At 34.3% G+C, this 26,116-nt stretch overlaps 1 protein-coding gene across 1 annotated transcript in view; it reads left to right on the top strand.

Annotated features, from left to right (window-relative positions):
* LRRC40 (leucine rich repeat containing 40) overlaps nucleotides 1–19,846 on the top strand; it is a 39,477-nt gene extending 19,631 nt beyond the window's left edge. Inside the window, exons 8-15 of the mRNA XM_054574580.1 lie at nucleotides 2,870–2,957; nucleotides 3,070–3,115; nucleotides 7,739–7,847; nucleotides 10,427–10,534; nucleotides 11,055–11,165; nucleotides 13,153–13,230; nucleotides 14,871–15,056; nucleotides 17,373–19,846. Coding sequence (XP_054430555.1) covers nucleotides 2,870–2,957; nucleotides 3,070–3,115; nucleotides 7,739–7,847; nucleotides 10,427–10,534; nucleotides 11,055–11,165; nucleotides 13,153–13,230; nucleotides 14,871–15,056; nucleotides 17,373–17,478 — 832 coding nt within the window. The 3' untranslated portion in view covers nucleotides 17,479–19,846. The remainder of the gene's footprint in view (nucleotides 1–2,869; nucleotides 2,958–3,069; nucleotides 3,116–7,738; nucleotides 7,848–10,426; nucleotides 10,535–11,054; nucleotides 11,166–13,152; nucleotides 13,231–14,870; nucleotides 15,057–17,372) is intronic.
* Nucleotides 19,847–26,116: the final 6,270 nt, after the last annotated feature.

Below are 26,116 nucleotides of genomic sequence, written 5' to 3'. Positions count from 1 at the left end.
CTTTCCTTACCTCCAACCTCGTACTTTCTTCTTAGACAATCAATTCATTTTGTACCTCTCCAGAATGTCTCCTCACCAAAATATTGATTCCTTACACTGCTATCAGAATATTTTTTATGAAATACAAATTATCAGGGCATTCTTCTACTAAAACACTTTGATGGTTCTACATTGTTATAACACTAGTTACCAAATATGGCTATGCATCTGAATCACTGAGAAGCTTTAAGAATAAAAAAAGAAAATACACTAGTTCTTCCCCATATCTACTGGGGTTATGTTCCAAGATCCCCAGTGGATGCCTGACACCAGGGATAGTACCTAATCCTCTCTATAGGGTTTTTTTCTTACACATACATACCTATGATAGTTTAATTTATAAATTAAGTACATTAAGAGATTAACAATAATAACATAAAATAGAACAGTCATAACAGTATACTCTAATTAAAGTTATGTGAATGGCTGTGGGGTCATTTCTAAGTAAAATAAGTTAATTGAACACAGGCATAGTGATACCAAGAGAGTCGATCCAATAACCCAGATGGCTACTAACTGAGCAGTGAGCGAATTCAACATGGAGACACTGGACAAAGAGATGATTCTCGTCCAGGAGGGAGTGAGTTGGACTGTCTGAGATTTCATCATGCTGCTCAGTATAGCACGCAATTTAAAACTTATGAATTGTTTATTTCTGGAAATTTCTATTTAATATTTTCACCTGGTTGACTATGGGTAACCAAAATGACAAAAACTGAAACTGAGAATAAGGGGGAACTACTGTACAGAATCTGAGGCACCAGTGAATCAGAACCTCTAATGATGAGATTGTAGAATTGTTTTGTGTTTTGTTTTAAACAATTCCTAGGAGATTTTGATGCCTCTGGTTTTCCAGTAATTGGGAGCCACTGTCTTGAAAAATAAAGTCCAGTCTTTTTAGCATAAAATTCAAGGGCATCTCACATTCAGGCTTCATTCTCTTTATATACCATCCTTCACTCCTACAAGTATGCTGTTTTCAGATTACACTGAGCTATAAATGAACTGATGATTTTGCTTCTTTACCTGAGAATACCCTTTTACTGCCTGACTGGTGGAATCCCATTTTAGTTTTTAGGCTTTGCTACTCCCTTCCCTACCTTGCTACCCTAGCTAAATTTTTTCTTTTTATCTTTATTTTTACATTTTTTTCCTTTTTATTGTATTTATTGGGGTGACTGATTAATGAAATTATATAGGTTTCAAGTGTACAATTCCATATAATACATTGTCTGTATATTGTATTGTGTGTTCACTCACACCCCTTATTAATTTCTGTATCTCTACTTTCATAGCAACTAGTTTATCATTTGTCTTATATATATATATTGGTTGATGTATAATTTATATACAAGGAAATTCACTAAGCATATAGTTTGGTGATTTTTGACAAATGTATGTTTGTGTAAACATTGTCACAGTCATATAGATAGAAAATTTTTGTCCTCCTAAAGTTTCCTCATATGCTCTGCAGTCAGTCCTTTTTTAATACCCCAGCCTCTGGCAATACTGATTTGCTTTGTCACTGTAGTTTGTCTGTTTTTAATCACACAATATATAGTTTTGTGTTTGTCTTCTTTCACATAGCATAAGGCTTTTGCGATTCATTTACGTAATTGTGTGTATCAGCAGTTCATTTTTATTACTGAGTGTTAATCCATGAAACAGCTGTACTATTTATTCATCCTTATTCATCCCTTCACTAGTTAGTTGACAGACATTTGAATTATTTTCAGTTTATTGGCTATTGTGAACATTCATGTAAAAGTCTCTGTTTAGACATTATTTTAATTTCTCCTGGGTAAATCTCTAGGAGTGAGATTGCTTAGTTGTGTGGTAAGTATGTGTTTAACTTTACAAGACTCTGCTTTCCAGAGTGGCTGTACTATTTTATATGCTCACCAGCAACATAAGATAATTCCTACTTTGGTTAACTGTGAATACGTCTTCTTTCTTTGTTGAACTGAGAGCTCTTTAAGGGCAAGAATCTTGATATCCTTACACTAGTGATTTCAACCTTTTTCATCTCATGGCACACATAAACTAATTACTGAAATTCTCCAGCACACCAAAAATAATTTTTGCTGATCTGACAAAAAAAAGGTATAATTTTGATTCATTCACACCAACAGTTATTGTAATGTCTGTTACATTTTTTTAAATTTGTTTTGGCTGTTGGTTTTGCTTTTGTTTTTAATTTGAAAATCTAAGGGATAAGAGATCAGAGCCCCTGAATGAATAATCAGGTATAACATATTTTAAAAATTCGTGCAGCATACTGATTGAAATTGCCGCCCTACCCAATCAATGCCTAGTATATTGTAGATGCTTAATTTTGAAATTGGATATCCAGTCTTAACAGTTTATCTTTTTGTGTGACAAAGATAAAAAAGAATTTTCTTATTGAATGAAAATATGAACTGGGTGATTAAAATTTTTATTTTTTTGTCTTATTTTTTATATAGGAAGAATTTTATTTACTTGCTTGAAGGGAAAATCAAAACATTTAGCATCAGTGAGGATGGCTATTTTGAATCACTGATTCATTCAAATTTATATATTGAACATACACTGTTTAGCACTGGATACAATTTACCAAATGCTTTATAGCTCACATTCTTTTTTAGCAATCACAGTGTGACAATTTCAAACAGATCTGATTTTTCTTTTACATGTTCAGCATTTACCTCAAAGAAAAATATTGTAGGCCTACATTACTTGGTTGTTCCTTGACGTTTGTATATATATGTTGTTAGTGTTACAATCAACTGTTTGATTGAATTATACATGCCCTTAATGTTTTCCCTGAAATCAATTTAATCTTTTGTAGTCTGCCCTACTCATTGGGAAAACTTCATTTGAAATTCCTGGCACTAGAAGGAAATCCTATGAGAACCATTCGAAGAGAAATAATAAATGTAAGCATATTCAGAAACCAGATTCGGTTTTTAAATTTCAAGTTCAAACATTTGTATTGATGTATAAAACTTCACGGTATGTCTCAGTGAATATGTCTTTCCACCTTTTCAGAAAGGAACCCAAGAAGTCTTAAAATACCTACGAAGCAAGATTAAAGGTACTTTTTAATTTTCTTTTGTATTTTGAAGGATAATATGAAAGGTAGTGAAGTGTTAATAGTACATAAATTTACATGTATTTTGGGTATAAATAATTAGCGAAAATGGTTACTGGCAGGTGTGGCTCTAATTCTGAATCCATATAGGCCATAAGTAGAACATTCTTAAATTAACAATAATGTTCTGTCCTTACACTTTGTGTATCCCATTGTTTTTGAGTTGCCTAGCAAAAATTTTCCTTCCATATGTGCTCTGTTCTGTAAATTGCGCATTCTTACTTTTGAAATCTAAGACCCTGCTGTTGCCTACCTTTATCCTTTGTCCAAAATGTATTGTATACCCAATGTTGCCTTACTGTCTTTGGAATTTTCATGCCTATATGAATTCCCCATTTGCATGTATTAAAACTTTTATTTTCTCCTGTTAATCTGTCTCTATTAATTTGATAATTGACCCAGCTAGAATAACTTAGAAGGTGGGAAGAAAAGTATTCATATTTTTGTTTAGCACTATACTAGTATTGTGTTCATGATTTTTGCATGTGTGTTTATCAGAGATTGCTTTCTGTTCTTTTTGTAATATCCTTATTAGAGTAATTATGGCCTCTTAAAATGAATTTGGAAGTATTAACTCTGCTTCTATGTTATAAAGTTGGTATAATTTATTCCTTAAATGTTTGGTAGAATTTACCACTGAAACTGCCTAGACTTGGTGCCTTCTGTTTTGGAAGGTTATTGATTATTGATTCAATTTTGTTAATAGATATGGCCTTTGGATTTTCTGTGTCTTCTTATGTGAGTTTGGCAGATTGTGTCTTTCATGGTGTTGGTCTGTTTCATCTACATTACCAAGATTGTGGCATAGAGTTGTTCTTATTATTTCTATGCCCATGGGATCTGTAGAGATGTCTGCTCTTTCACTTCTGATATCAGTAATTAGTGCCTGGTCTCTTTCTTAGTTAGCCTGACTTAGAGGCATATCAATTTTATTGATCTTTTCAAAGAATCAGCATTTTCTCTATTGATTTCCTGTTTTTAATTTTATTAATTTCTGCTTGAATTCATACTCTCTTTTCTTTTTACTTTGGATTTAATTTGCTCCTCTTTTTCTAATTTCCCAAGGTAGAAATTTAGATTATTGATTTTAGATCTGTCTTCTTTTCTAGTATATGCATTCAGTCTTATAAATATCTGTCTAAACACTTATTTCACTTCATCCAACTAATTTTGTTAAGTTGTGTGTTCATTTTCATGCAGTTCAAAGTATTTAAACTTTCTCTTTAGATTTCTTCTTTGAGCCTATGTGTTATTCAGGAATGTGTTGTTGCCCTGACTTGGTGGGTGAGTTGTTTGGAGCGTTGTCCCATACACCAAAATGTTGTGGGTTTGATCCCCAGGCAGAGCATATACCTAGGATGTGTGTTCAAACTCTGGTTGGGGCACATATGGGAAGCAAATGATCACTGTTTCTTTCTCTCCCGCTTTCCTTCTCTCTAAAGGCCAATAAACATATCCTCCAGTGAGGATTAAAGAAAAGAGAGATGTGTTTAATCTTTTCATAGTTTAGAATTTTCCCTTTGTTGTTTTGTTACTAATTTTTAATTTAATTACGCTGTTATCTGAAAGCACACATTGTATGATTTCTATTTTTAAATTTGTATATCATAAGTGTATTAAAAAATTTGTTATATATTAATGAAAGAAAAGGGTGCAAATCTGGCTAAGATTAATTAGTTAGAAGCTGCAGCTTCACAGACTCCGTGAGTAGCCTCAGTGCCCTGCCAAGGGGATTAACATCCCATAATCTCCCCATGTTCTGAGGAAGGACTAGCTTTCCAATCTCCCTGGTGTACCACCGGCCATTAGCCCAGGTTACTGAGGGAGAAATAAAACAGCAAAGGGGAAGCTAGTCAGCTGGGTGTGTGCCCAATAGAAGACAAGATGGTTCAGGGGGACGTAAGCACAGGCCTGGTATAAAGCAGAGGACACAGCAGAGCTTTGACACATGTGCAGTAGGAGCCAAGATGGTGACCTAAAAGGGGAGCACACCAAAAGGGGAGGTGTCTAATCTGGGGAAAAGACCAGTTTGGGTAGTGGAGATCTCAGCACAAGCCCTCAAAGATAGAAGAGGTGGATTGGCTAGGGGGAGGATACAGCACAAGGCCATCAAGGACTGGGAAAGGGATTGGTCAGTTTGAAAGCCTGAGGAAATCAAAGCTTTAACAAAGGTCTCTCTTGGTAACATGGGCCCTGCCCTTTCCTTTGTGCTGTCCTGCGATAGCACCTTCTCACTCCATTGCAGCCATATGGGCCTAGCAGCCCTGTGGGCCCAAGCCTGGGCTCCAGCCATGGCTCCAAGTGTGGGCCCCAGGCAGCTGCGTGGACCTTGCAGCCCCGAGGGCCCAAACGTGGATCTGGGTTCAGCAATATGGCTGCAGCCAGGGACACAAACTAAGCTCGCTGGATGGGATGGAGACCGAGCTGGACTTAAGCTTTGGCAAGGACTGAACCAATAGCACAGAATTTCTGGACCCTGGTCCTTATTTGCGGCTTGATGAAGACAAAGCTGGACTTCTTCCACAGTGGAATGTAGCTGAACAGCCTGTCTGTGGATGAGACACCAGCTCTGGGCACCTGGGCAGTCATATTTCTACCCCATTACATCTTACTGTCACCTTTCATCCTCCAGTGCATGGTCACTGAAGAGCTTTTCTCAACACACTGAAAGAACCCCATTTCTACTGGCAGCTTATTTACAAATTTCAGTGTGAACATGTATTTTTATTTCTCTTGCATTTATATCTTGGAGTAGAATTGCAGTCATACTGTAACTTTATTTGAAGAACGGCCAGACTGTTTTACAAAACAGCTGCACAACTTTTTATTCTCATCAGCTTTGTATGAGGGTTTTTTTTAAAATTGATTTTAGAGAAGAAGAGAGAAAGAGACAGAGACATTGATTTGTTGCTCCACTTAATTTATACATTCATTGGTTGCTTCTTTTATGTGCTCTGACCAAGGATCGAACCCACACCCTTGGTGTATCAAGATGAAAGTTCCAACCAACTGAGCTACCCAGCCAGGACTTTATGAGAGTTTTGATTCTCATTTTCAAATTTTAGACACCCTAATGGGTGTGAAGTATCTCATTGTAGATTTGTTTTGCATTACCCTGATTAATAATGATGTTGAACATCGTTTCATGTGCATATTGGCCATTTATACATCTTTGAGAAATACCTGTTCAGCTCCTTTGCCCAATTTTTAATTAGGTTGTTTTTATTATTGAATTGTAATAATTCTTTATATATTCTAGATATAAAACTCTTGTCAGATACATGATTTGCAAATATTTTCTAGCCCTCTATGTGTTGTCTTCATTTTCTTGATGGTATCCTTTGAAACACAAAAGTCTTTGAATTTTGATAAAGTCAATTTATCTGTTTTTTCTATATTTGCTTATGCTTTTGGTTTCATATCTAAAAATCCTTCACAGAATCCTATTAAGATTTGCCCCTATGTTTTCTTCTTAGTTTTATAGTTTTGTTCTTACATTTATGTCTGTGATTTATTTTAAGTTAATTTTTATATATGTGGTGAAATATGCGTTCAATTTAATTCTTTTACACACTGCTACCCAGTTTCCCTGCACAATTTGTTGAAAAGACTATCCTTTTCTCATTAAATGGTCTTTCCATCCTTGCTGAAAATCAGTTGACCATAAATATTGGTCGCATTCTGGATTCTCAGTTTTATTCCATTGATGTCTGTGTCTCTTCTGAGCCAGTACCACGCTATCTTGATTATCATTGCTTTGTAGTAAGTTTTGCAACCAGGAAGTGTAATTCCTCCTCCTCTATTCTTTTTCTTAGGCTTATTTTGGCTCTTTTGAGTTTTTGCAATCCCATATGAATTTGAGAGCGCCAAATCCTAACCACTAGACCACCAGGGACCGCCTTCATATGAATTTGAGAATCAACTTCTACAAAGAAGTCAGCTGGGATTCTGCTAGGGGATTGTAGTCTCTAGAGATTAGTGAGGAGTTGATTGTGTGTGAATGTGGGAGTAGGCAGACATGTTAGGATATGTCTACTGAAAATAAAGTCTTGCATTTACTAAAAAAAATCTTAGTGTATATGAAAATTAAAAGCGTTTTGGATTATGGAAATTTCCAGACTTAAAATGATTGGGGATAATCAGCTTCATTGTGTCCTAAAATGAAAAGATAGGTATATGCCTATTTGTTAGACATTTGTGGGAAATAATCCTTTTGTTGTTGTTTTAACATATTTCTCCTAATGGAGATATTACTCATCTTTTGCTTAAGAGGAATGATTCCTTGTTGTTTCTTCGGAGACATTTAATTTTTTGAAGGTTCTTTCCTATTTTTCAGTTTTCTTATGGTAGGAATTATTAATAGATTTTGAAGCCATATTATAGTAACTATTTTCTATTAATTAAATTCAAACAAATGTGAGTTATTGGAAATAAAGCATATGATTGAAGACATTCTCACCAATAATATCAAGAAATCACATAAACTATTTCTAATGTATTTTCATGGTTGTTAAAAATGACTTTGTACTATACATATTCATTTTATATAACTTTTTTTCCCCCCAGATGATGGACCTGGCCAAAGTGACTCTGTTACTGAGACTGCCATGACACTACCGAGTGAATCCAGGATCAATGTACACGCCATCATCACGTTAAAAATGTTAGACTATAGGTATGTAACTCATTTTTTAAACATACAGAACATACAGGAAACTGGCAGAAATAATCCTTCTGAAAAACAATAGTTGGTGAGGAAAAATTGATCAGAGTATGTTAGTATACTTAGAATAAGAGCACTTATAAATACAATGATGAGATAGAAGCATATAAAAAGTACAGTGAACTTAAATGTCCATTCCTTAGGTGTTTCGTGTTTGTTGTGTTTGAGATAAATTGATAGTTATTAATAGTAAAATTTTTATAATGAAAAACATTTTGCTGTTTTAAAAAATAAAAGTATGACAGTATTGGTTGGTAATAAAATTTTCTGACTCCAGCATCCAGAGAGGACTTTATATTGGTAGTAGTGGGTTCTATATTGATAAATAAAAAAATAAGTATAATTTAGATAATACATACCCCAAGCGGGCAAAGCTTGAGAGGTTGTATCCTGTTAATATATCTGAATGCAAGTCAAATAATGTCATAGTAATAATGTGTACATATATTAAATCTGAAACACTTACAGTGTTGGTGTATAAATTGAGACAGAAACCTTAACAATTATTTTTGAATGTTATGTAAGTATATTTGGGGAAAGAAGATACTTATACAAAGACTGGGAGTGGTTGTCAAGTGTTATTTCACTACTAAGGCAACAATGATAAAAATAACCAATACTATTAAAGTTCTGGCAGTGATTGCCTTGGTATTATAATGGAAATACAGAAGAATATAGACTCAAGTCATATAAGTGATCAGATTTGTTCAGTTATCCACACAGCCAGCTTCAGTATCTGGCCCCTTTTCCTTAATATGTCAGTAGGAACCACCTCTCAGTAGTTAGTATACACTCTCCTTTTCAGATTTGTTGTGTTTCATTTACATTGCTCTCCCTTCTTGTCTGCCACTCTTGGATGTATGTAAAAATCACTACTCTAAGCCAGCTTCCTTCTTTGACAGGGTAACATTTAATATTTGTGCTTCTCTCATAGCATAACATGGCAACTTCGTGTGTTTTATCTTCCACATAATATACTCATTTGTTCAGTAGATATTTTTGGAGCCTACTAGAGATCACATTCTGTGCTAGGTATCATAGGATACTGAATGATGAGACGGACTTATTTCCTGTCTTAGGATTTTTTAGCTAGAATTTCTTTTTAATTCAGGCATTCATTCCCTCCACCCTGAATAGACACCATTATTCAGTCTGTTCTGTGCTGGGTGCTGTGCTAGGTATTTGACATATAATATTGCTTTTAATCCTCCAGACAATCTATAAAGTAATATTGCTACAATTTTATTTGGGATAACCATTCCCACTTTTTAAAGGCACAGATATAACTAAAGCATAATAAATATAGCACTTAAGATTACACATTTTAGGTTATTTAGTTTTAAAATTTATTGTAATTTGTTTTCCTAAGAGACTTTAATTGGAAAGGAGTATACTGTTTAAGATATAAATTAATTCCTAATTTTAAGGCATAAATGCCTTCAAATAAATTTTTAAAAATAGCGTGAATCTTCAAAGTTTGATTAGAATAAATCAGTTTCTCATGACTTGAGCATTGCTGATTGGAAAGATAAAAATGCTGCATCTGCAAAGCAGAAAATGGGGCCCTGAAGCAGAAGAAGTAAAAGACACAGTGCCTGTGAAATTTAAGCTGTCTTTTATCCCATCTGTATTACAATGACTTCCTTACACAGCTCTCCCTTACTGTTTTCTTGTAATATATTCCATCGAGGATACTTTTAAGTCAGTGATGTATTAGGCATTAAAAATTGTAAAAAAAGAGCATAAGAATAATAGCTAATTAGAACATGAACAAATTGTTAAAGCAAGTGTCAGAGTTCTATACTTTCATTTAAGATTAAATAATATTTTATTAAAAATCTTACTGATACTTTAGTCTTACTGAAAAGGAAATTTACATTTACAAAAGATCTGGCATAAATAACAATGAGTAACCCTTTAGATTATAATTATACAGAACTGAGCTTCAGAGAAGGTAAATGACAAAGCTCATTAATGGTAGAACCAGGAATAGTTCTAAGGCCTCTACTGTTCACCTTGTCATGTGCTAAAAGAGAAACTGGTTGAGGTTATGAGAACACTGGTATATGTTGAACTTTTAAAAAGAATTCTTGAATTGCAGTTAACTATTTACCTAAAGAAAGTTGACAGATAACACTTGTTAGAGATTTTTAAGAAAAGGGGCAAAACAGTTTTTAAAATTACAGATTTAGTTCCACTCTGAGATAGAGGAATCTATTTACTATATTACTATCCATCACTATATGACCTCTAGACATCTTAGACTCTGAAGATATATCTCTATTTTTATTCACTGTGAGTTTATGAATGCTCAGAAGGTACAGTGTGTTGTGACACAGTATATGTCTGAATTCCTGACAGTTAACATTTGTGGGTTGGCAGGTTTGTATAGCATTCTTTACAGAACTAAATAATCAACTATGTTCAAAAATTTTCATATAAAATCTGTACAATTCTTTAAAAGTGGAAGGTAATAATCACATTTTTCTGGACTACTAAGAATGATGCAGATTTTGAATTGTTTTTTAAAGTGATAAACAAACAACCTTGATTCCTGATGAAGTGTTTGATGCAGTAAAAAGCAACATTATAACTTCTATTAACTTCAGTAAGAATCAGCTATGTGAAATTCCGAAAAGGTAAGAACTGTTCATGATGCCATTTCTATTAGGTAGTGACTCATTCTAAGTTTTGTTCGCATCTTAGTTGAAAAAATAATTATTTTTCATAGTTTTAAATTTGAAAGTATATGTAAAATTTCTTGCATTAATAATACTTATGTTATAGAATATATGTCTAATAATTTATTGTATGGATTCAAGCCATTAACAAAATACAGTAGATAAATTGCATAGATTTGATTTTTGTTCTTTGTTCATAGTTGGTTTAAATATAAAATAAATGGATTCTTAAACTTCAACATACATTTAAGGACAAGTAGAAATTCTGTGACAGATAATATTAAGGCTCTTTTTAGAAATCTGTTTTTATCAGTTACACATCCAAACTGATTGAAATTTTTGTGAGAAAAGTAAAAGTTACAGAATATATAGTTAGCAGATACAATATAATACAGGGTTCTTTCCCCCACTGTGAGCTTCTTATAGTTTTGAGGTTCTGAATTCAAGTGCTAACATCTTAGAATTCTTTTTGTTTCAGGATTTTGGAACTGAAGGAAATGGTTTCTGATGTCAATCTCAGTTTTAATAAGCTTTCCTTTATATCCTTGGAATTATGTATGCTTCAAAAATTGACATTTTTAGATCTCAGGTATGTATTGATACTATTGCTTCACTTTTTTCATTATAACTTGTCCTTGAGTTTGCCTAACTTTTGCCCTTCCCCTCATATTTTTCTAAGTATGGAAATTGGTGTTTAGTTTATTAATAATATTTTAGTATATCTCCAAAATTAAGCATTTAGGAAGTATTTTAATCAGATCTATCATTTATAGACAATTTACAAGTTAAGTGATAAGACAAAATTATTTAAAATATTAGAAAATAGTAACTTTTTTTGATAGATTCATGCTTATGTAAACTGACAAATAACACAAGGAAAGTGCTTTACATTGTTCCTTTTCTGAAAGCAAATAGCACAAAACTGTCAACTCTTTGCTGGCATAGCAGCTAGCTAGCATGGCTTCTTTTAAAAAGAAACTATTTAGTTCCAAAATATTATATTAAATATGCATGGCCAGAAGTAAAGAAAAGGAACACTATGAGTGGCAACAAAAAGAAAACTATTTAAGGTTCTGCAGATGTAATATGAAGTTCAGAATGTTCAAAGTTGATGTGACAGGATCTAAAGCATCACAGCTCACAGAGGGTAATAATATGTGTCTCAGGGTTAGACAGTCATTTATTTGCATGGGCTTTAAAACTTTATTGTAAACTATGTGTCGACTACCTAGGCTTTCTGCCGCTCATATATTGTTACTGGATGTGTGTTTTAGTTTATAATTCCTCTTGTTCTGCTCAAACAGTAGTCAAATAACAGAAAGCTAAGTTATATATTTTACTTTTCCGGTAGAGACAAAATTTTTTTACTTGTGGGATTAAAGCAAATCTATTTTACTCTGCTCCTACTAAATGTAGACTTGCTTTTATTTTTTGGGTGGCAAGTGCACTGGCAAAACAGCGTAAAACCACATTTTAGTTCAGAGCAAAGAGATGAATTCATGTCTCCATTGCTGCTGTCTTTCTTTCTTTTTGTCCCCTCCTTCAGTGGCGTGTATGTATGTGTGTATATGTGTGCATGCCTTCATCATAACCATATCTGGAAGTTTCTAATTAAGTGACTAAAATATGCTTTTATGTCTGGTATCAGTAGGTACAAGACTTTCTGGAAAAAGATAGAAACCAGCAGTAGGTTATCCAGTACAACTTAATAAAGACAATACCTGGAGAAAAGTGCTGAGAAAAGAAAATAGAACATATGTTGAGCTGCAGAAAATATAACTTAAAAATTAGGCTTGACTTCTGAATGTAAAGAAATCGGTTAGAGAAAATTATTCAATTGTAATATGTAGCCACTTAGTTGGTTATAATTTTCTCACAGATATCTTCTATTATAGGTAGGTACATAGCCTCTAGAAACCCACTTGTTTGTTAACCTTTCTTCTAACATTGTTCTCAGATCCTTCCAACAGTAAATGAGATTCTGTTTACTACCATGGTTCATCATAAGTCTTTAAAAAAAAAAATGGACTGTGCAAATTGAAATTCTACACTTAGAATAGAGATGTACTTGCATAATACCTCTATAGTAGAAAGTCACACATTTATAAATATGTAGTATCTCTTTACTGTCCTGTTTTACTTTTTCATACAATATTTCAATATTTCAATTTTTTTGGAGTAGAATTTCATGTCTGTGTGCAAGATATATATGTATTATCACCAAATACATTGCGGTATCAAATAATGTAGTACTTACAGGCATGATCTAAAGGGCCCTGACTGTGAAAAGAATTGCTGAGCTCAATTTGAAGGAGATAAGGGGTTAGTTTACAGTTTTTCTTCTACTTTAAAGGGGTGATTACATTATTGATTAGTTGCATATTTGGTATTAGGATTTGGCACACTAACCAAATTCTTGAGGCAGCTGACTGATTTCGTATTCTTAGGACTCAGCCTTAAGGAGATCAGATCAAAGATTGACAGACAGAGCTACATAGTGTTTTGTCTGATCAACATTTTAATTACAATTAAAGTTGAACAAAACTTTTTTGTAAATCTTTTTCTTTCTACCTTAGAAACAATTTTTTAAATTCTTTGCCTGAAGAAATGGAGTCATTGATAAGACTACAAACAATCAATCTTTCCTTTAATAGGTAAGAGAACAGACAAATCTATGACTATTGTTCCTTAAAAAATTTGTACGTCTAGTAACTAGAGAATACAACTAAAAGAGCCAAACAAAAAGGCCCTGTATTTTTACTTTCTTTAAATATCCAGGTTTATTTTCACTTAGTTCTGCTTAGAGTTGAAAGTAATGTTGCTTTCTTTGAATTTTCACAATTGATATGTAATAGCTTTTTATTTCTTTTAATCATTTTAATAATTATAATTGCTACAATTGAAGCACAATGCACAAAGGTGGTTCCTGCAATTACCTGAAGGTAAAGGAGATAGCATTAAAACTGAGACTTAGGAAAAACAGGCAGACATTTACCAGACACACAGGGATAAGTTATCCCAGGGAGAGCAAGTGACATGTGCTAAGGCACAAAGTTGTGAGAACATACTGTGTTTGGGACATTTCAAGAAGTTTCATGTGGCACAAGTGTGTAAGTTTCGTACTATTATTATTCCTCATTGACAAATGAAGAAACTAAGGCATAGTGATGTGGAAATGCTGCCTATTTAAATTTTTGTTCTGCCTGGTCCATTATCTTTGCATTCTTTTATGTAGGTTATACCACTATTCTCATTATTTAAAATATGTGCACTTCCCAGATCTCTCCTAATTTTCACTTGTGAATTGAACTATTGTTCTCTATTGAATTATCTATTAAGTTATCAATTGCATTGTCAAGTAATGTCTTTGGGGAAGTGGCAAAAGTTAACCCTAACTTTTTTTGAGCCACATCTTTTTTTTTTTTTTCTTTTTTAAATTACCTTGTTAATGGGTTGGTGGTAAAGAAGAGAAGGAACTACTTGGAGGCAGTTTGGTCCATCTGTACCCTGGTTATTGGCTCTCCAGTCCCTTGGAACTACAGAGCTGCTTTGAGTTTACCCTTTACTATTGCTTTTGTTTGTTTGTTTGTTTGTTTATTGAAGCAGCAAAAGAAGGGCAATATGGGGAAGTGAAAAGGCTACAGCTGTTAAGTTCTCCTTCAGCCCATCCTTACCTTATTTAGTCCACTTTGCGAGAGACAGTTTGTCTCACACTGAAACCTTGCTAGCCTCTGTCCCCCAAGAGATCCTCAAGGACTTGTGTTAATTGCTCTGCGAGCCATTAGCCTTTTTATCTCTCTTGGGGCATCTTCAGGGTTGCTTTGGATGAGGAAGCTGGCAGCCTATGCTAGTTTGTCATCTTTTGGAAGAACCAAAAATGCACTTGTTTTTGAAATTTCATTCAAAGCAAATAGCAATCCTGAATTTTTACTTAATTTGGCAGTGATTCTCTTTCATAAGAAATACAAGTGAACTAAGGAAGAATACCTACATGGAAATATTCTATACAGAATCTCAGGAAGATTTGCTTGTCTCTTGATTGTGAAAAGGAAAACATTAGAGAATTTAAACTTTTGTCTGATTTTATACAGTAAATGGGAACTGCTACAAATCTGTCCATCTAACAAATAATTTCAGGGTTCCAAAATTAGTTCATATTTTTTATTTTCTGGCAAATTTGAATATAAGACTTAAACCAAATCTAAAATAAGGAAAACTTTATCTCAAGATGTCAAACTTAAGGTCATCTATTTGAATGAATGATTTTGCCTCTGATTCCAATGTATTTAAATAGGTTCAAAATACTACCTGAAGTTCTGTATCGCATTACCACACTTGAAACAATTTTGATTAGTAATAATCAGGTTGGATCCGTGGACCCTGAAAAATTGAAGACAATGGAAAATCTGATCACACTGGACCTTCAAAATAATGACCTCCTACAAATTCCACCAGAGCTTGGTAATTGTGTGAACTTAAGGTAACTATACCATTGTACTAAATTTTTCCATTTATTTGACTGATTGTTGAAGTATCATTTTTTTTTTTTCCTGTTGAGGTATGCTAGCAGGAATGTTGAAGCAAAAAATGTAATGTTCTATTAAAAATAATAGGTAACAAACCCAGAATACCAATTCTGTTTTCCAGATTTTACCAAATTAATTTTTTTTTCAGCTTTGTTTATATGGTATCATACATGTGTAAATAAAGTAACTGATTGTTTCTAGTGATACTTTTCTCATCACCCTGTGTAACCTGAAACTACTGCATAAAAATGTCAGGGAAATATATTTAGCTGTGCAGATAGCATTTTTCAAAATTTGATTACAGGTTACCAGCATTTATTTCAAATGGGCTTCATGCTAGGGCTTGGTCTTTCTTACTCTTTGTGTTTGCTCTTACAACAGCCTCAAATGCCTTCACTCTGCTTTTATCAATAATCAGTCTAAATATCACATCTGAAAGCCTGCCTTATTCTCTAGAGTCACTCCTCTAATTTTCCATCCTGCTCTGTTTAGCCTCATACCATTTTTTTGTCTTCCTTTAGAAAAGAGTTATCCCAGTGCCTAGGACATTGCCCCCAATACATGCTTGTTCAGTGACTATAAAGGGAGTTTGAGATGTTAACCGAAAGCCAAACAGGATGTGTCAAAAAGTAATTTCATGATTGAAAACTGCATGTGATGGTTTGGCACATTTTACTTTACTAGGGCAACACTGGCATCTGCTCTGGTAGCTTTCACTAGTGAATTATAGGAGGCAAGATTCTCGTTGTTGGCAGCAGTTTTATTCTATAAAGTCTCTGTAAACATCAAATTAGTGAATACTGAACCATTACTCCTAGGTATAAGGGTTAGTTTCTTTCAAACCTCTGGTCACAGCATTTTCAGCCAATCAGTACATAACCCTTTATATTTTAATGTGTGTTTTTGTATCAAGACACCTTTTTAAATATTGATTCATCAGCATTGAAATATGGCCAAACAGCATTAGAATTCATGCCTGAATGAAGCTAATATGTATTTTCTCTAAAGGCACATGACACCCTTCTTGTTTAAGAAAGCTAGAGTGCACTTCAGTGCTACACTTGCAGGCCATTTTAAACACTGAAATAACCAACAAGTACAAAAATGCAAAAAATGTATCCATAAATAGACCAGGAGCAGGACACTTGTTAACAGTATGAGAGCTGAAACAAGAAGGCAGTGTCACCTGCTCAACCTCAGTGGAGAATGTGTCTCCAGGCACTCGGATTTTTTGCTGCTCTATGCGTGTCAAAAAATGACCTTGAAAGTGTCAGCTGTATTGATTTTGGGATTACAAATAAGTTTTAGTGAGTAGGCAAATCAGTAGATACAGAGTCTGAATAATGAGGATTGACTGTAATTAACTTCTTTCTATAAATTAAGAAAATCAATCTTTAAAAGAATTCCCAAGGCTCATGGAGATATTTGAAGGTATAATTTAGATCTCCCATATATTACATTGTGTGAATCCTTTGATTTTTGTTTATATAAACACTTAAGCAGTTGGAAATTAATACAAAAATTTCTTATAATTTAAAGTATTTCATTAATTATTAAAGAAACAAATTAATAAGTCCTTAAATTTTAAATTGAACTTCATTTCAGAACAAGTAAATAGATTTTTATATGTATATCTGGTCAAGGGTGGGAGAGGGCAGACATATGTCAATGTTTCCCAAGGTGAAGCGGGAAATATTGATTACATTTTAGTCCTTGGTATGAATACTTGTCAGTATGCGCGTTCTGTAGCTGTGTACATGTAGGGTGGGCAAAAGCAGGTTTGCAATTGTTTGCATGGAAAAAAATACAATAATTAATAAAAACTGTTCTGCGCACTCACAACTGTAAACCTACTTTTGTCCCACCCTGTATAAATCAACCATTTAGTATTGTAAGATTGAGAAAAAGATGGGTTAAATTATGGTTTAGATCACAGCTCCTCTCTTTAATATCTGTGTGATCTTGGACAAGTCTTTCTTACCTCCCTTTTTCTTATCTCTAAATAGAAATATTAATGGCACCTACATTATAGGGTTGTTAAGATAACTAAGAGAGTCAGTGAACTTAAATTACTTAGTACACTATCTTTCATGTCAATGTTGTTTTGGTTATTATTGCAGTTCTAATTCCAACTGTTTAAATGCCTAGATTTGAAACGGACAAATGGGAAAAAAATACACAAATCTTATTCATAAAATTATAAGTGAAATTAGAAGAAAAGCCTCCTTAATGAAAAACGTTAAAGTTCTTAACTTCTCTCTTTTGTTTAGAACATTACTGCTAGATGGAAATCCATTCCGCGTTCCTCGAGCAGCCATATTAATGAAAGGAACAGCTGCTGTTCTGGAGTATTTGAGAGACCGAATTCCTACTTAAATTGGAGTTGTTTTATAATTTCGAATTCTTACACTGATAGTTAACATTTTTCTAAGGTGTTGTGTACATTTGTAAGGGTGATAACATGTATAGTGTACATACATACATTCTGAATGTTTTGCACAAGGTTTATCGTACTCATTGTCATTCCCTTATAACACAGAAGACAGTCTCTTCAGAAGTGAATTTTTATTTAATGTAGTGTAATATTTTGATGACAAAGCATTTTTGTGGAAGTGATTTTTTCCCCCAATTCTGTTTGTGTTACATATAATGTGACCCACTGACTTGAGTATGACCATCCAATTTTGATTTTTTTATTTGATATAAAATTGACTTGAATTTGTTCTTTCACATTAAAAAAATCAGACTTTACATTATCAATGATAGGACTTTTGTGATGTAGTTGGGTTCAGCATAAGTTTTAAAATAGCATTCACTGTGGTGTTTTTGTTTTAATCTAGTCGAAATGTTTCTATCCTTTACCCCATGTTTTATGAAATCATTTAGTCATGGTTTTTAATGTCACAGAAATGCTACACCAAATATAGTTATTGGTGGAGAAAATAATAAAAGGGTTGTTACAATTACTCTCACAATTTTGAATTTAAAACTTGACAGGGTTTTTTAAATGATGTCTTTGTAGTAGGTTTCCATACAATAATCTGGTACTTCTAGATTCAAGATGTTTAAAGAGACTGGATTTGCATATTTTTCCCTAAGTGGTATCAGTGTAAAAATACTTTTTGTTCTTTTTATTAGGAAGTACTGAAGACCTGATTTTATTAATTCTATAGATATTAGCAACAGAACATAACTAATAATGTATACTGCATAGATATCTTGAAATGTACTTTGCTTAAATACTAAGCAGCTATTTGTATACATCATCTACTCTGATGGTGTGTTGTAATCCACCCTTTGCATTTTTTAAAAAATTCCAGGGCCTTAATTTTAACATTTGCTTGTAATCTTCATAAGACTAAACTTGTAGTCATGCAGTAATTTTGTAAAAGGGAAGTTGTTATAGGTGAACTTCATTTAATAAATATCAAATATAAACATTTTTATTTACACCAGAAACACGAGAAGTAGGCTAGGCTGATCAGTCATTATAAAATTTACCATGTGGTTCAATTAAGTAGCCAATCAATAGAATGTGTATTAATTTACATAGATAGATGGGTAGATGGCTAGATAGTTAGACAGACAGACAGATACCTTTTGGATGATTGAGGCATGCTCATATTATGAAAAAATCATTGCTAATAAAGATAAATAGTACATATTCATAGTAAAAGTTACATTTTCAAATATTAATTACAATGTCTGTTTTTTGTTTAAAACAAACATGCTTTTTTCAGATTACATTTCTGGTTGACTAAGAAAAATCTTGCTTTGACATTAAACAAAAGACACTTTACAGTAAGGTGACATTTTATTATTTATACAATAAAGAGACTTTTATGTTATTCAAAACATGTTTTTTAAGTACTGAAAAAGTTGAGTACACCAAAGCCGAAAAATGGCCCTGCTATACACTGCACAGCATTATTATAGTCCCTGTATTTTGTATCTGTACAGAAAGCATCTTCAAAATGCATTCTAATCACATTGTACACCTTTATAGGTTAGTGTCAATACATAAAATAAAACTGGAGGATACAGCTAGCATTTGCGAATTAACTGACAATTTCACTGATTCAGTAAATTTAAAATATACATTCAGAGGACTTCTTTGCACATAAAATAAAGCAGCTTTTCAAGGTTGTTATGGTCTCATACTGCGAAAAAACCATTAAGTACATTCACAATCTATGTTAATAAAGTAGTAAATATGTCTCCATTCAATTTTATTTACATCAATATGTAGTTCAACTAAAAAGTACTGTTAATTGTGATATAGCAGTTTTCACACATACAAAAATGACAATTTTTATATATAATTTAAGCTCAAAATCACAATTATCTCAAAATATTAATTACAATACAGCCATTTCAATTAAACATGTTGTGATTTAATTTTTTTATAAAATGGTAAAATTTTTATTAAAGTAAGCAATTAGTTTTGAATTGGCAAGAGTTCACCCATGTAGAAAACCTTAAATGTTAAGAGGTGTTTCCTGCCCCCTCCTGCTTGAATTTGTATACTGCCACCTAGGCTAGCAAAGAGACAGAAAAGGCCCCAATTTATAAAGATTTAGCCTCTTTTGCTATACTGCTGTGGCTTGTTTCTTCCATAAAAGCTTTACAAGGGGAGTGTCAATAAACTATGCAGTGAAATGCATGCATTAATATACAATATGTCTATGTAAAATGTGAGCATTTACTAGTGCACATTAAAGTGTCCACAAAGACTGAAAAAGAAGTAATAAATAAAGAAGCACTTACAAAGATCTATCAGTTGCAAATTGTAAACTTGAAAACTACTTGATAATGTAATGGAACTTCTTTGAAAACAAACCCCCATTCAAGTTCTTTCTCTGGCTAAAGGAGCTGTGGTTACTTGGCCTTAAGATGTCACTGTTGTGCTGCACATATAGTACTGAAGTCAGTTGTCAAAAAAATGAGTGTAGAGATTCTTTGTTTTGCTATGATAGTGGCCTACTATTACATCACTGGGTAGGAATTTTTCTTAAAGTTACAGAAGAGTGAAATATTTCACTACCCAAATTATATGACCTCAAATGAAAAGTGAGAAACGTGTGTACATGTGCTTAGCATATAGAGAAACATTAATATAAATATGTGGAATTAGGACTTATTTATATTAGTAATAAAAGGATTATGCCTCCAAATAACTGAGGTAAAAAGTAATCAATTATCAAATAGTTTAGGAATGAAGATATTTTGCATGGCTACTTAAACCATAACACCCTTTTCCTTATAATTTTTTACAAACCAATTAAAAACCAGTCTCTGTCTTTGCTTAGAATTGCTGCTGTTAATTTAATATTTCTTCTCTAAATAGAAAGAGACTATAGTTCATCTTATGGTTTACTTACATCTGGGTGGAGGGGTGCCTTTGGGTGGCTATAAAATGGGAAAAATGAAACTATAGTACTTTCGTACCTTTTGTAAGGTACTTGAGATGGTCTTTGACGTTTACAAGTAGAATTCAATAGATTTACCTCTGATAATTCAACTAGGAAAATTTCCCCTTCATCTGAAGACAATGTCATTGTATGCTTCCTTTAGTCCCTCTATAAAGAGAGTACAAGGAGAAACTGGATTGGCTCTTGAGACAAAAATATCAGGTTTATCTATCAATTGTCTTTCTCTTCATTCCAAACAGAAAATAGTAAGGCTTGCATTTTCAAGGAGGAAAATGTAGTTGAGGGTGTTGAAGGGAAATGCCTAAACATCGTACAGCAGTGTTAAAACATTTATTGCATTCCATTGACAACTTGTGTCATCAAAGCTAAGACCAAAAATCCTAGAGTAAAACTTAGCATACAACAAAAATATTCCTTACTGCCCTGAACAGGCACCTTTTACACATTCAAGACCAATAAGGCTCCTCTGAGTGGAAAGACTACAAATATTAAAAATAAAATTTATTTCAGCACCACATTGTGAAAATAAAATTATCATTCTAACAAATATGAGAACAGCTTTATGTTCTATCTGCCTGAGAGTTTCATTCTTGGTTTTCCTATAGACTTTCCAAAAAAATTACATAAGATTTCCTGACTAAATAAGAGACGTTCTTTAGCAGAGTGCTGGGGAAGAAGAATGGAAAGATGCAAAGAAATACAATGTGATTTCTTTTGTCCAAATGCTTTTCTTAATTTAACTATTATAAAGATCAGTTGACCTGCATACCTGGGCATTATTTAACCTCATTACCTGTGCGAAATAAGTGCACAAAGGAAAACACCTATGTATGCATGTCTCTACAGAGACACGAAACCTGAGTCACAAAAAGTTTTTAATATAAGAAAACTTTTCTTAATGTAGGAAAATAACTTTTAAATGGCCAAAAATATCTTTGTACAGTATAATTAGCTAACTAAAACTTCAAAGTGCCTAAGTACCACATATTTTATAAGACCCAACAAAAAAGGAATATAATTTACATTTGATAATTTTCATAACTATGACTGAGATATCCTCATTTTTATTTCTAACATCTGTTTTCATTCCCCTGAATTCATTAACCTTTCAAAAAAAAAAAAGCACATTCAAATATCAGGACTGTTTAATTTCTGATGAACAGTTCCTACTTTTTCTGAATATTGAGGACACGGGAGATTTGGGGTTGCTAGGCATATAACTTAATGCCAAGCCACAAAATTAAGGAAATCACTACTTGGAAAAATGTGTTGTAGATAGAGTTGGGCTAAAGTCTGCATGAAATTATCCTCTCATTTGCAGGTTCCCTTTCTTCAGACAGTCATCTCTTAAAAACTTTTCCTCTATGCACAGTTTCCTCAGTTTTCAGTGGGTTTCTTGCCTTTTCCATAGTTGAACCCTGAATTCCCCCAACGGAATGAAGCCGCCTTGCTCCCACCCAACCACCAGTCCCAGTGTCCTCTTTACTTCTCTACATCTTTGTTAGTTTTCCTCATCTTCAGGAGCTCAGTTCCCCGTGATGAGAATTTGGCTTTCCCTCGTGCCACATAATTACTTTTTAGGAGAAAACCTGTTTAAATGTCCCCACTGTCTTTAAGGCTCAATTCAGGACATACATATGCCCTGGGCTGTGTACATCTCAGGTGCAATCTGAGAGTATTTTATAGAGAAATGAGTGTCAATTGCTGCTCTATGCTACTCCCAGCTGGCCATTGCAGTGATTATGCATTCGTGACAGTGAAGTCACTGATAATGGAAGAGGACTCCTTCTAAACCAAAAGATTCAATCCTTGCGTCTGTACATGGGTAGAAGGGTCCTTTGAATAGTTGTGTCTACAGGTGAAGGGATACTGGACAGTATCCTTGAAAGCTGTCTTTTGAGTCAGTGTGACTAGTTTGGGGATAGGGTGGTAAATGCATGTGGTAGGGTAAAAGACTGAAGGTATTAGCCTAACAAATTAGTCTCATCCTGCCCTTTACGACATTTGCTTGAGGATCACTAGGAGGGTTTTGTAATGTGCGGAAGGCTAAAAGCAGAGACACACTTTCTCTGCCAACAGACTTGTTACCATGGGAACCAATGCAGAAAAAATGAAAATATGACAAGAAGCTGAGGATTAAATGTGGAGAAAATTGATAGGGAGTTGGTTTCTACAGGATAACTTCAACATTTGAGATTTAAAGAAACGGTGTTCTTCATATGGCCAGACCAATTAAAATTGATAAAATGATTTGCTGGTAGCTGGTTCTGGAGGTTGAGATTTGGGGGAATACGGGGAGAGAGCAATAAGCATGCTGTAGTTTGGACAAGGGGAACCTTGTAAAATCCAGTTCCATTCCTGGTGAGGTTGAACTCCAGCTCAAATAGTAAATTAACCATATTGTCAGAAGGGGCCTGTTGAAAGGCACATCCATCTTAGCTTGATAAATAAAAGCAGCCTGCTGTAACAATTCTCACCCCTCCGAGGCCAGCACATACCGCCTGACAAAAGTATTGCACATCTAATATATTATTGCTTGAAACATCTTCCCAAGTATTAAAACAAAAACAAAAAAGTACCCACTACAACTCTCCCCAACCTCCCCACAAGGCAGCTATTGTAAGTAACCTGGAATGTAGTTTTTCACTAAGGAAATAATTATTCCACTCCACCTGATACGAGTCCTCCTTGTGTATGCCCCTCTATGATTCTGGAATTGATAATCTGTCAAACCAGACTCTAGGATTCCAGGACAATCTGTACCAAGGATTTGAAGTTTTAGTCCTGAGAAGGGCAGACCTACACTCTGTATGTATGAGACCTACACCTGTCTTGTTCCTTAAGCTTCCCAAAAAGCTGTTTTCTGAGATCCTGTGATTAATGCCTCAATTCTGCGACTTCAGCCTTTGGTCCACATTGAAATGCAATTTCCCTGAGGAGATGAGGGAAGGTCACACTGTAGATGACCTGATTTGACCCTTCCTAGATACAGCCAACTTTCAAGTAGCAGTGACCCCCTTCACTTGACCCATGCTCCCCCCACACACAAATTAAAATCTAGAAACACCACCTAGGAGGCAGGACACTAGGCATCACTGGAGAGTTGTCTTTAGGATACAACTAACTTCGAACAGTTTGAATAAAATATGCTCTTTGTGCAGTGTGAAGTACACCGGACACAGATTTCACCACGCATGCTTATTTCTTGCTCACTAATGACATGCTGTTCTATTTATTGGATTTCCTTATGGAGTCCTTCAACAATCTTAACAATGAGTCCTTGACATGCCAAAAACCCAGTAACTTGTTTTCCCGAGAGAGCTTACAAAGTTCTAAAACCCAGTAAAGCCTCACTTTTCTCCCACGTGCAGAGTTTGGAGGCAAACTTGATAATAAACACAGATTTGAGTACAGTGATCTTGCTTATTATGCTCAAGTAATTTCTTCATCAGTATTCCAGTCAATTTCAGAATTTGAGACTTCTATGCTTGGTTTTTGCCAGTAGGAAGCAGTAGAATAACCTGATGCAGGACTGATCTTTAAAGCTACACAAAGTATGGCTTTACCCTAACAGGTCAGCAGTTCTCTTTCTGAGACAGGCAAAGAAAATAAAATAGAGTCTTCAAAAACAGCTGTGCCTTAGGATTTGACATATGATACATAAATGACTGCTTCTTTTTGTTTCGGATATGGTCTTTAAAATCAGGTAGCAGATGCTTGGAGGGTGACTTCCTGGTCTGGATCAAGCTAAAGACTTCTGTGACTTTGTACTGATTTGCTCACCGGTAAATCATTCCTCGGACACGCTTGAGCTCCCCCAGGCTGAAAGGCCACCTGACACTACTGTATTTAATAGTTTTACTATATTTATTCACTCATCAGACAAGAAGATAAAAAAATGTTAAATCTCATAATGTATTGAGAATTTAAATTTGCCTTCTTCAAAATTTTTAAACGATTTGATTTCCTCTATTTTCTTTGAGGTTGTCTAAGTGAGTCCCTGCTATATATACCTTACAGAGTTACAGACTTTTACATAACTTTTTCATAGTTTTCTCTAGTTTGTCATACAGGTAAGTATAGAGTTCACAAAATAACCAATCTCGCCAATATTAGGGCATGTACAGTGTTCAACCACAAGTATTTGGTTGAATACTTGTGAATCTCAGTTAGAAAAGCTGAGTTAGGAGTGGAATGATAACGGCTGCCTACTGGACATGATGTCTGCAGTTAGTAATGTTGTAGTGAACACTAGAAATTTACCAAAAGAGTTCAGGTGCTCTCACCCCACCGCACCGCCCCCCCCCCCCACACACACGGTAACTGTTATGTGAGGAGACGAGATGTTAATTAGCTTGACTACAGTAATCATTTTACTGTGCATATGTATACCTTAACTATATACAATTTTTATTAAAAACAAAAAACTAACCTCCCCTAAAAAACAAACAAACAAAAAAAAGCAAGGGTATCACAATCCATGGCTGTATTTTTGGATTAAGATGAAACAATAAACAAACAACAGTTCAATTTAATAGTGAAAAAATGATGGCTTTTTTATGCTGGCCACTGAATATACATAGACACCCCTGGCTTATCTCCAGCAGTGTGACCAGAACTTGGAGGTCTGGGGCCCTGGGATTAAGTGTTTAAGGAGCACAATTCTCGTTTCCAAATGTACGCATGCTTCACAATCCATTAAAAATCATTTTAATAAACTCACATTTTCTAAGTTGATGCACAAAGACACTGAATTGTTCTGAGGTAAAACCCACCACTTCATCACCAAAGGCAGCTAATTTTCCAGTCTCTGGTTGAACTCATATAATTTTGAATCCACTATTTTTATGTAGTTGTCCCACCTTTAAGCTAATCCTAACATGAGTAAAAAAGCAAAAACAGAAACAAAAACCTTAATTTTAACCTTAAAGAGCGAACAAAAATGCTGGGATTTTACTCAGCATTTTTGTTTGGGTATGAAACTGTATCTGCCAGTTCTTTTGCTAATGGAATCTCTGAAGAGATTCTTCCCTCAGAGTAACTTGTGGGCATTTAGACGGCTACCACTTCTTCCCGCAGAGAGGTGTTGCCGGGGCAGCTCAGATTGTTGACGCTGGAGGACCCTTGGAGGAGGGCCTGGGGGAGACATCACATGGCTCTTAGCTGTTCATCTAAATGACATGACTGAGACCTGTCTGTACCTGCACGCTTCCAGGCACTCTTGAGTTTTTAACTTCCTAGAAAATCTTATCATAGGTGCTGTTCAAGTTGTATTTCTTACTGAATTCTGATGGGTCCTATTCTGTTCTTAAAGACAAAGCACCCTGCAAATGGTGAGGCGTTTACCAACAGGAAAGAGTGCTTGCTGTCTTCTCTTTGTATTTATGTGCATCATGAGTATTTAGAACATGCAAATCCAACAGAACTATGTACCTTTTTCTTAGGTGTTTAAAACAAATATGGATTATTTTAAAGTGAAGATTTCAGGAGAAACTAAATGTTAACTGTTCTAGTCTCTCCTTTCCTCAGATTGATCTCTTCAAGTGCAAGAGTAGCCCAAAACCCTGCCTCCTGCAGCCCCC

This window comes from Pteronotus mesoamericanus, unplaced genomic scaffold (assembly GCF_021234165.1).
Source record: "Pteronotus mesoamericanus isolate MK-2021 breed Mesoamerican mustached bat unplaced genomic scaffold, CSHL_Meso_final contig_105, whole genome shotgun sequence".
In the NCBI taxonomy this organism is placed as follows: Eukaryota; Metazoa; Chordata; class Mammalia; order Chiroptera; family Mormoopidae; genus Pteronotus; species Pteronotus mesoamericanus.
This window is presented reverse-complemented; position numbering and strand designations above follow the sequence as displayed.